We start from the raw sequence: 12,352 nt of genomic DNA, 5'->3' as shown, positions 1-12,352 counted from the left end.
GGGCAAGCAAGGGAATGAGCCAGATTCATGAGCTTCCCAAAGCCCAGAGAGGTACAGGGAGTGAGGAAGGTGAAGGCACAGAGACACAGAGAGATACAGAGAGTGTGCAAGTGTGAGCTGGCTGATCAAAGAGGCCTCAAGACTGAGAAGAGGGAATTCCCCTGCAGAAAGCATTGAGGACTGGTAAGGGCATGGATGCCTGTATAAAGGGCAAACTGAGGACAAGCTGAGCTCTGCAACCCAATGGATGCCACTGAGAACAGGTGCTACCCCAGTACCAGACAGATCCCCTCCCAGCCCTTCAGATGTCATGGTACTCCACAAGCTCGTAAGCACACAATAAAATATACCCTCTCCTCACTGGGTCATAATGCAAAGTGTTATGCAAAAGTGGAGGATGGCCACATCATATCACAAAATGGAGGATGACTACATCATTACATAACTGCCAAGTTACATCATTACATAACCGCCAAGTTACATCATTACGTAACTGCCAAACCACTGAGAATCATGGCTCAGCCAAGATGACACATAACCTTAACCATCAAAGCCAGTGTTACTCTTCCCTCATACCTCGGTGTTTGTTACTGCCAGACATCTGTTGTTAATGTGCAAAATAGTTGCATGGTGGATTTTTTATTATTGTTGTAACATGCAAAATGTTGGATAACAAGATAGTCGATAAATGAGGAGAAGGCGCAAAATAAAATAATAAGAGAAAAAATTCCTTATTGGATCCAATTTAAATGTTAAATGGTTAAATTTACCTGGAATTGATCAAGATTACTTTTTATCCCATCAGGTAGAATGGCAGCTCAAAGCAGAGATCCAGTTGAGTTAGAGAAAAAATGGAAGAATGCTACCATCTTGCAAAGCTGATTACCTGTCTGGAAAATCTATATCTTACTAGTCTGACAGAAACTGGAGAAACCCTGAGAGTATGGCTCCAAGATACCCTTTTAAGTCAGGATTGAAGTCACTCCTGAAGTTCACCCTTCAGCCAAAGATTAGACAGGCCTATAGAAAAACAATAACACACACGTAGTTCACGTATATGAGACTAAATGGGCACACCAGCCCAGAAGCTAAGACGAGAAGGGAGGACAAGACAGGAAAACCGGACGAATAGAAACAGGGAACTCAAAGTCAAGCCGGTGAGAGTGTTGACACATAGTGGGGTTGACAACCAATGTCACAAAACAGTATGTGTATTAACTGTTTAATGAGAAACTAATTTGCTCTGTAAAATTTCACCTAAAGCACAATAAAAAAAAATCTATATCTGACAATGAATAAGAGGGTTCTCTGCAAGCTGACAGTCTGATCAGATAAAGTGACATAACTGGAAACAGCAATCAACTTTTTAAAGTTAGGAATCACAAGCTTCCATTTTCAAATTCTAAAACGTTATGCTTTTTGATTAGAGAGATGGTAATTTGGGGTTAGCTTTACCTTCGACCTAGCAATGCCATTTCTAGGAATTTATTCAAAAGAAGTCATCACCAATGTGTCAAACAACAGTTGTTGTTAGCTGGCTCTGATTCACAGCGACCTCATGTGTAACAGAACAGTTTGTCATGCTGTGGTGGCTTACATGTTGCCATGATGCTGGAAGATATGCCCCCAGTATTTCAAATACCCCCAGGGCCACCCAGGGTGGACAGGTTTCAGTGAAACTTCCAGAGTAAGATAGACCAGGAAGAAAGACCTGGAGATCTACTTCTGAAAATTAGCCAAAGAAAACCCTATGAATAGAAACAAACAATAAGAGCATTGTTTATAATGATAAAATTTTGAATAAAAACTTAAATAACCAACACTAGGGAACTGGCTAATCAAACAACAGTGCTGAGTCACAAGCCCAGAGTCGGATGGTTCTGGTCCCAGAGCCACAACTTGGCAGCTTGGGGAAGTTAATGACACGTGACACATCTGAGGCTACATTCCAAAACAGCACCCTGTAAACACGCCAAAGAAGGTGGGCAAGGACTGGTCAAATGATAAACCCCTAACTCACCATGAGGATATAACACTGGTGGGAGAATGGGCAACAGGAGAGGATTTTTCTTTAGATTTCATCTCAACTCACAGAAAAAGGGGCTTGGGAGGCCTTCAGGGCTTCACGAGTCCCCTGCAGTAGTGGTCACGTACCTGTGTAGGATGCAATGGGTGCCCAGCTGTGCCGGACTAGCTGAGGGGAAGGTGGTCTGCATGCACGGGCCCATGAGCCGGGTGGGCGTGAACTGTTACCAAGGGTCCTTCCCAGCAGGCCCACCTGAGGGGTCAACAGAACTCAGGTCTCCAAGCTGGAGGTATGCATCGCTTGTGTTATGGGAACACGGATGTGAGGGCCCGAGAGACAGGAATCTCCAAACACGTGCCGTGAGGAGAGGAGTCTGCTGAGCAGAGCATGGAGCCATCTTATGACACTATTAGTCCAGCACAAACTTGCCTGCTCCTGCAGCCGCTCCTCCCTGACCTGGTCCAACTTTAGAAGGAACAGAAATAGAAGCTAAACAATAGAAGGTAAATAGAAGCTCAATAAAAAGAGGGAGAAAAAGGCAGCCCCAGTGCCCTTCCCCAGCTGCAGGTTCCCACACACAGCAGCGTGGGGCGGGGTTGGGGGCAGAGACAGGAAGTCTAACCTCTGAATGAAAACTGAGTTTGATTGTCACATTCTAAGAGATTAGACAACTGATGGGATAAAGACCATGGTTTGTTATTTAAAGCGGCCCAACACCAAAAAACAAAAAAAACCTTGCCATTGAGTCAATTCTGGCTCATAGCAACCCTACAGGACAGAGTAGAACTGCCCCATAGGGTTTTCAAGGAGCGGCTAGTGGATTTGAACTGCCAACTTCTTGATCAGCCACTGAGCTCTTAACCACTGTGCCACCAGAGCTACTAAAGCACAACCTTCATTACCTAAAAATGGCCGGAAAAGTCAAAGGACTGTTCCAGGTGTGTGGGGGTTCCAGGGAAACCCAGCCCCACCAAGCTGATGGGGCTGAGGGACACAGACACCAAGAGGCTCCCCAGCTACCCTGCAAGTCCTGCTCACTGCGTTCCAGCTCTCCACACCTCAGCTTCCCAGGCTGGAAAACAGGGAAAGACAGGTGGGCTTCCGTGAGGGCTGATGGAGAGAACCCAGGAGGACACATGACACAGGGTCTGGCACAGAGAAAGCACTCAGCAGCGACGAGGGCTGGTGGGTCACAGGAGCACTGTGCAGCCGTTAAAAAGACATTTTAGCATATGTAATAACACATAAAGGTATCCATAGTATACTAAGCACATTTCAAAACACTATGAACATTATGACCTCATTAATTTGCATACTTTTCACAGAAAATAATCTAGAAGTAAAAATACCAAAATATTAACCAAGGTTATCTATAGATAGATGGCAGGTTTTACTGATTCCCTTCTTTGTTGTTTTTTCCCAAGTCTTCTGCCATAAATGTGCACTGCTATTGTAATGGCATATTTTTTTTAATCAGGGCAGAAAGATATAACTTCCCTACTCAGCATCTGCAGCTCTAAGGGTCTGCTTCATCATTTTCCATCCCCAGCTACTTTAAAACACACAAAGCCAAGCGCCTCGTGCTGGCTGACATGGCTGTCCTCCCTGAAGGCGGATCTGAGGAAGCCACTTGGCTGGAGAGGCCAGTTCCTGCCGGGAGCTCAGGCCCATGGGTTCCACTGGAGCCGCTCGGTCGTGCCTTCCAGACCCTGCAGCAGGCAGCTGGCGCATCCGGAGGCACTTCTGGACCTCTGTGGCTTTCATTACCCTGGCTCTGCGGGGGACGGAATGCAGTTTTCCTCCTACAGGGTTATGGCAAGAACCCATCAGCATCCAGGAAGACTCAGGGTTTTATTTCCTGTTGGGAGCTGTGGCGGCTCTTTCTAAAGGCGCTAACACTACTGAAGGTGGACTAGACAAAGGACGTGCTGGCTGCTTAGAAACCAGAAGGGCCTGTGTTTGACTGCTCTGCCGCCCTCCTTGTACACGGTGTGCCCGCGGCGGGTGCGGGTGCGCGTGCTCGCGGCGGGTGCGGGTGCTCGCGGGGCCACAGCGGGTGGGGGAGCTGGGGGGCGGGGGCGAAGCAGCGCGGAGAAGAGCGGGTTTTACTTCGGAAAAGTCTCCGCGTTCAGAAGCACTGAAGGCCAGCTTGCAGGAGTGGTGAGCTGTGGAATATGGGGACCAAGCTTCCGGAGCGGTGGGCAAGCCTGCTCCTGAAACTGGAAGAATAGAGGCCACCCCCACCACCTATGGCACATGCTGTCGACCAGCACCTCACATTTCCTGGCCGGAGTGCTGGCTCTGATCTAAGGCGGAGGGTGGAAAAGGGTGCTCTGCTGTGGGAAAGCTTGGCAGTTCCTCAAAACGTTGACATAGAGAGCGTTACCATATGACCCGGAAATGCCATTCCTAGGTATAGACCCAAGAGAAATGAAAATACACATCCACAAAAAACCTGTACATAAATGTTTATAACATTATTAGTCACAATAGCCAACAAAGGGAAACAACCCAAATACTCATCAGCTGATGAATTGGTAAATAAAATGTGCTATTTATATGATATAAAAAAAAAAAATTTTTTTTTTTTTATATCCATACAGTGGATTACTACCAGTCGCTCTGGAGTCGATTCCAACTCACGGCGACCCCCTGTGTGTCTGGGTAGAGCTGTGATTCACAGGGTTTTCAGTGGCTGAGTTTTTGGTAGTGAATCACTAGGCCTTTCTTCCGAGGCATCTCCAGGTGGACTCAAACCTCCAATCTTTCCATCAACAGCTGAGTGCAGCAACCATTTGCACCACCCAGGGATACCAACAGAATACTACTCAGCAATAAAAAAATGACACACTGATACTCGCTACAACACAGATGAACCTTGCAAACATTATGCGAAGTGAAAAAAGCCGGATGCAAAATACTGTATGAGTCCATTTATACGAAATATAAATTTGCCAGAAGAGGCAAATCCATAGAGATAGACGTAGATTAGTAGTTGCCCGGGCCAGGGCAATGGGGGCGGGGGAGGGGGTAACTGCTAATGGGCACAGGATTTCTTTTCTGGATGATGAAATGTTCTAACATTAGATTGTGGTGATGGTTGCACAACTCTATAATAACGCTAAAACCCATTGAATTGTACACTTTAAATGGGCGAATTGGATGGTACATGAATTATATCTCAATCAAGCTGTAAAAACAAGGGGGAGAGGGAGGTCGTCCTACAAAACCTATTCTAGAAAATGAGGAGGAGATGTAGGACTGATTTGCGACAACACTTAGATGTTAAGAAGTAATTTTACTTGCCACAATTCTCTGATCATACTCCGAAGACCTCATTTTGCCACCCTATCCCAGCCCAACTTCTAAACAACTTCCAGGGCTTGTGGATCATGTCACTGACTCCCATCCCCCACCCGCGACTCCCAGATGGTCAGCCGCCCAGGCGATGGGCATGTACTGGAGCATTTTCTAGGAACACTGTGAAACCACACACAACATAGGACTGGATCTTGGGAAACGTGTCACGCAGCTTACATGTGGGGTCATGATTTTTTTCTTCCTCCCTCAGTTGCAGTAGCCAACACTGTAATTTCCAAAGGTTTGTAACATCAAGCTGATGCAACACAGAGAGAACTGCAGACAGCCTGGATCTGCTGACTGCCAAAATAGACCCCGGCATACCAACCTGGCTCCATATGTGTGCTCCTTCCCTTCCAAGCCCAGCCAGGTCAGGCTGGCACTGTATCAGACCTAAGAGTGGATGACTCAGCCCAGAGGAAAGTCCAAACCACTCTGGGAAAAGACAATTATCTATAGGCCACCTTTTGGTTTAAGTAGCTGGTGCCAAAGACCAAAAATGTCTACGCCAAGCCATCTTCTGTTTCTGTGGTTTGGTTTTCTCATAATGAAGTCATATCAGTACTTAAGTGTTTTAGGTAAGAAAGTGTATATAATAGTTATGAGTTTTGCATCCAACTGCCTGGGTTGGAAGCTCTATCAATGTAGACAAATCATTTACCCTTTCGAGTCCATTTTCTCACAGGAACTTTGAGCATGATAAATTGTTGTTGCTGTTAGTTGTTGTTGAGTTGACTCCAACTTGTAGCAACTCCATGTGTGCAGAGTAGAATTGCTCCATAGGGTTTTCAAGGCTGTGACCTTTTGGAAGCAGACCTTACAAGGTGCCTCTGGGAGGGTTCCAAAAATCAACTTTCAGCTAGTGGTCGAGTGCCTAACTGTTTGCACCACGCAGGGACTCTGAGGCTGACGAGAGCAGTGAGTCCTTACAAGTGCTGATGCGAGGGTTAAATGAGATAATCTGGCCGCTCAGTGCACACTAGCAGCAGTAGTAGTTGTGGTTATTGTGGCTGCTGTAGTTACTACTGCTCTGTAACGTTCCTAAGAGGGAAGATTATAACAGTTGTAAGAAACTACTGATTTATAATCATTCTGACGTACACTTACTTATGTCACACATATAATGCTAAGTTAGACAGTGCTCAGAGAATTGGGGAAAAAATGACCACAGAACCCATATTATTTTAAAACAAAACAAACAAACCTCTAATGAAGGAATTTACATAAATTGTCTAGGCATTTCAAAGCAAAGGGTTCACTACAAATAGGACTCAATGCATGCCCCCCACAGGTAGCGTAAACATGTAGGGAATGGCTGAGAAGTGGTTTGAAAAAGCAAACTTGATTCACAGTGGTGAATTAAAGTGGGTTAATCTCATTTCAATAAAATGTTACCATGGCCACATTAATAATAATCACTCATATACGGTGCTCAAAAACCTGGGTTTGCCTTTTTAGAAACCTCTGCTGAGGAGATGCGGAAGAACTGATGCTGACCGCACACACAACCAAGGGAAGTCTCAACCACACACAGGGAAAGTTACCAAGTTAAGGAAGGGGTTGGGAGACAATTAAGCGGGGGAAAATCCAGCAGGTGCTGGGAGAATAATGCAGTTTCCTAGGACGGCAGATGTACCCGTGAAACGGTCTCCAGTAACAGTCCGTCAGATGGCAATTACAGCTGGACTGGGGAAGGACAGCCGAGATGAAAAGGGGCAGTTCAGAGGGCAACTGAATGCCAGTGAGTGACATCTTCCTGAGAGATCACATACCAGGAAAAAGCGGGCCAGCACTTAACTCTAAGAAGGGGGGGTGGGGTAAGTAAACCGTCATTTTTCTTTGTAGAAGAACAAAGGGGACATGCGAAGAAACCAAGTGCACAGAATCCAAATGGAGGTCTCGGAAGAATTCATTAGTCAAGACGTAAACAGGCCATCACTAATAAATAACCACACACACAAAACAACAACAGACGTCGATCACTCTGAAAGTATGATTTATCGGGGAGGATGACGGGTTGGTTTGGCCCTGAGAAAACCTGAACCCAAAAAGTGAGAGAGAGAAATGAGTTCACACTGAATCGTAGAAACACCATAAACCAAGATGAACTAAAGTGACTGAAATGGTCGTTGTGGATCCTCTATTAATACTGAAATGAAGGGAAGGAGTTTTTTAAATTCAAAGCAGATTTCCTAGAGTTCAGTATAACAAACGGGGTTGCTATGAGTTGGAATCGACTCCATAGCAACAACAAATAGGACAAATAATTATTTAAAATCCAAGTGCTGGGATGGAAATGGTAGTTTGGACAGAAACACTCTGCCTTCCCAATTTCTGCAAATAGGGTCTAACGACACCGTGGGTAAGTTTTCTCCTGAGACTGGGCTCCTGCTATCTGGGCAGCCAGCACTGGCCCCTCCTCCATCCCTGGTTTAATAAGCTTAATAAATCGGTCCCACGTTAATACTGACACTAGACCGGAAGCTCCTTGAGGGCAGAGACAGTGTCATCGTCATCTCTGAACCCCTGTAGGAAGGCAGGAAGGAAAGAAGACAGGTTTGCACACAGAACCACCCCCAAAGCAAGCATGGATCAACTTGCTCCAGGGTGTTTAATTAAAATGGCCATTCAATCAATTTGGCCAAACTTTAAGTGTTGCGCTCGATCGTAGAATTCATGTAGGCAGGCTGTGCCTATTCGTTCTATAAAAGTCTTTATCAGAATAACGCACAGAATGTAAGTGCACAGGCCGAGATGGCTCATTCACGCTAGGAAGAGAATCATCCAGGTACATCCCATGTGGATTATGGGCTTGGTCAGGAAAAAAACCTCTTTCTTATCCATGAACTCAAACCAGTTGTGAAGATATAAACCTTTGGAGCCTACTTACGTAATGTGTGATGTAGTGTGTTTTTCTACATTCTCTCTTATGACCTGATATGGGGTAGGCTGTCAGTTAATAGAAATGATTGGGAAGGTATCATGGTCAGGATACCTATCATTCAACCCAGGCAGAGGCTACCAGGGCCTTGGAATGGGGGCATATTTTCTGCCATGCAGTGATGAATTTCAATCACTGCTGGCTTGCGCCAGATTCAAATTGGCAACCCACTGAGATGAAAAGCTTTCTATCCCATTACTCATGCCTGGCATGATTTGTTCCTTTGAAGACTGGCTTCCTAGGTGAAAGCAAGGGGGTGGATGGTCTCTCTAAGATGGTTTAAACAGGATAAAAGGTAAGAGAGGCTAGTGGCTGGCGAGAGAAATGTGGGGATGCAGTGAGGAAGCCAAGGGGCCCACACAGAGTGCAATGCACTGGGTTGGGGAGCGAGATGTAAGATTTAAAGGGAAAACTGAAGTCAGTCAGTAATGACAGTTGCTCATCCTTGTTCAGTTCAACTTACTCTGCTAAGAAAACATGCAGACAGCAATTTCTCCTAAAAAAGTCTATTTGGGTCACCTGATCTCAGATAGTCTAAAACACTAAAAAAAAAAAAGCTATCTTAAATTGTCAAAAAGAGAAAAATAATTTTAAGTAATATAATTCAGTATTTTATCCTTGATCAAGCTTTGAAGATTTACAAAATTTTTACTAAATCTTTACTAAAACCATTAAAACTAAACTCATTTTCAAGAATGAGTACAGTAAATAGCAGTAAAAGTGCTTCTTTAAGGTCAGAATTCACCAGTACCAATATATCCACCCCTCCCTTATTGACATGGTTAGATTCCAAAGACCAGGTTGTTATGCAAAATCGGTGTTATTGAAAATGGAGGATGAGAACATCAGATCACAAAATGGGGAATGATACATCATTACATAACTGCTGGATTACGGCATTCCATAATTGCCAAATTACATCATTACATAACTGCCAAACCACTCAGAATCATGGCCCAGTCAAGCTGACACATCACCTTACCCATCAAAGCCAGCAGTACTCTCGCCTCACACGTTGGTATTCATTACTGCCAGATGTACATCGTTAATGCACAAAACGCTCAGATGATAGGTTTTTTTACTATTGTTGTAAATGCGAAATGTCAGATGATGAGATATTAGATAAGTGAGGAGAAGGTGTAAATAAAACAGTGCAATGCAGCAGGTAACAACACCACCCTTACCGTTTTCCCACTTGTCTGTAGAGTGGTGGCCTTCCTGAGTCCAGATTCAAACAACCCACCCTGTGCCTCAGCTTGAACAAGCCAGGGCTCTGGTGGGACATGGCAGGTGGAGATGGCCGTTGAAAAGATTACTAAATGTGAGCCATGATTTCAAATCATACCAATCTCGGCAGTAAGGTTAGGCCCATTTTAATTAAATAAAATGTTTTCTCTGGCCTTCTTTCTACCTGGAGCTCCAGCTCACCTCAAAGTCCCCCAACTCCTGAAATTCTCAGGGGAGGGGTCTCCTGAATGCTCGGAAAATCAGTGTTCTTGATATCCGTGGGACAGCTGCTGGACTCCTCCACTCAGCTCCCTAGCCGAAGACAGCCCAGGCACATGTAACCACTGACGTGTAGGGCTTCTCCTGGCCCAGGTGTGCGGCCCATCTGTACTTGTAGGTGCCTCAGCAGTGGCCACAAAAGGACGGCATCTCTCATCCTTACCCTGGTCTGTTAGGGCAGCTGCAGAACACTGCCCGAGCATAGCATGTACATTTACCTGAAGCCCCTTCTCCTCGAGCCAGCTATGTAAGCTGTGCTCAGTAACAGATACAGAACACAGCCACCCCTCTGACACCAAGGCGCCGACCCTGCCTTTGCACTAAACTTGTGGGTCCTGACTCTCATTCCAAAGGAGGAGTCCATTCCCAGGAGCTCTGCTCAAACAGACCACCTGTTGGCCCCTCCCAAGGGCCCTCCAGGGGGGCTCAGGCAGCTCTTATCTCCAGAGCGGACAGAGCTTAGCTGCAATGCTGTGGTAGCTGCTACTTAAGAATATACCTGTCATCTACAGATGAAACGAAGTCTATCTGGGATTTACTTCACGGGTGGAAGGGAAAGCAGGTGGGGTATAGAAGAACCACAACTGGCCATGAGTTAAGGATTGTTGAAGCCGGGTGCTGAGTGTATAGGGCAGTTTCAGTGCCACTCAGGTGTGACCTGGGAAAGGTGCCCATCAGCCAGCTATTACTGGTCCATGCAGACGTAAGTACAGAAATGGAGAGAAACATTGAGAAGTTTTACAGCAATCTGACAGTGTAACTCCATGCTGTTAAATCCAATAATAAACTAATTGAGCTTAAATTTTGGTTTGTTTTTTAATCTCTCTTTTTTTTTTTAAGTAATTTACTTTTTACCTGTGTCAGACTGTACATTAAAAAAAAAAAGAAAATGATCCCTTACCACAACCGGATTGAGAAGCCCTGATTATCTCTGCTTTTGTATGATCGACATTTTCCATAATAAAGAGTTAGGGGGTAGAAGAGAACTGTTATGTGTGTTCAGTCTGTACTCAAATAAAAATTTACAACTTATTAGAAAAAGAAATACAAACTTATCTTTTCTTTTTTTTTTTAAAAAAAAAGAAATTTAGGACTTAAAGCAGCCTCTACTAAAGTGAGGGCCACCTCTAAGTGGGGCCTGGGTGGCGGCCACCTCCTCAGGGCCCTGTCTGTAAAATGGGGGCTGGCTGGCACCGTGGAGTGAGGCGCCCCCTGCAGGTGAAGGGGTCGGGAGCTGTCTATCAGGAAGGCTTCGCCTCTGAGGAGAGCCTTCTGGCTAAGCCTGGAGACTTCAGACTTCCCACTTCCCTTCCTTCTTCTCACAAGGGACAGGTGTTGGCCCACGGAGGGGTCGCTTTTTGTTTATTCCTTTTTAGCTGATTTAAGTGGAAGTGCATACAAAACTACAAGCCCATATATAAGTCACCTTGACAAAATTATGCTCTCAAGAAAAGTTCCTGAAGATGACTGTGTGACCACATACATGTGAATTCTCATTTAAAATGAGACCTGGGTTCTGTTGCAGTTCCTTTTCCTGTTCAGTTATAAGAGTGGCCAAGCCGTTCACTTTAAGGCCAGAAACCCCTGTCATCCCAGGGCAGGTAATGTGCTCCTGTTAATCACCCCAACTCCCCGCAGAGGCATTCAACAAACCCAGCTCGGGACTCTGAACCTAAACACCCCCAATGCAGTCAGCTCTACTTTCCCTGTCAGTTATGCCCAAAGAGCGAATGACCACTGACTGCCTTGGAAGCAAAACACCCATTCAAAGTGGGGATCTGCTTTTGAGGAAAGGGACAGAAGTCAAAAATAGGCTCGCCTGGAGCTTGACTCTAGGCTGTCTGTCCGGGGACACAATAGCCACACGCAGTGTCATGTCCATGGTATCACCGTGGGGTCATGTGGCCACTGTTTTCAGGCTTGAAATAACCATTTGAGGGAGAGGGCCGCGTGGAGCCCACACAGGGCACCACTTGTGAGGGCATGAGCCAGGCTCCCTAATTAAGAAGCCGCCTGCTCCGCAAAGACAGTGCTGCCACCCCATCTGCCAAGCCCGCGAGAGCTGGCACCGCGCCTCCCTGCCTGCTGCCGCCCGTTACCCACCAGATCCTTGGAGACCTCCTTTGATGGAGCATTGATGCCAAGCTTTTCCAGAGGATAGACAATCTGTCGTCGTGGTCGCACGGGAACCAAGTAATGAAGGGCAGATGTCAGGGAGTGGGCGTAGGGACTCTGCAGCTGAAAGACAGCAAGCTATATTTTAGGGGAGAGAATGTCAGAGCAGCAGAACACAGATGTCTGCGTGCGGCTTCACAAATACAAAATCCTTAACACGGCCAAATAGGAGAGGAAAAAAATCAGCAAATAAACAAACACACTCTTGGAGCAGAGGAATGAATTGCAGATAATGCCTGACACTAATGAAGATAATTACGAGAGTAATTACATTACTATCTCTGTGGGAATGGCAGATAAACAAGTGGTTTGGTTTATGGGATTTTTCAGTACAAGTATTTTCC

The 12,352-nt window shown here is 45.7% G+C and overlaps 1 protein-coding gene across 3 annotated transcripts in view; it reads right to left on the bottom strand.

The window, feature by feature from the left end:
- Positions 1–12,352, bottom strand: part of CFAP61 (cilia and flagella associated protein 61) — a 419,682-nt gene that overhangs the window by 222,584 nt on the left and 184,746 nt on the right. For all 3 annotated transcript variants that reach the window (XM_049868785.1, XM_049868786.1, XM_049868787.1), the window contains one exon: positions 11,937–12,071. In XM_049868785.1, coding sequence (XP_049724742.1) covers positions 11,937–12,071 — 135 coding nt within the window. The remainder of the gene's footprint in view (positions 1–11,936; positions 12,072–12,352) is intronic.

This window comes from Elephas maximus, chromosome 25 (assembly GCF_024166365.1).
Source record: "Elephas maximus indicus isolate mEleMax1 chromosome 25, mEleMax1 primary haplotype, whole genome shotgun sequence".
In the NCBI taxonomy this organism is placed as follows: domain Eukaryota; kingdom Metazoa; phylum Chordata; class Mammalia; order Proboscidea; family Elephantidae; genus Elephas; species Elephas maximus.
This window is presented reverse-complemented; position numbering and strand designations above follow the sequence as displayed.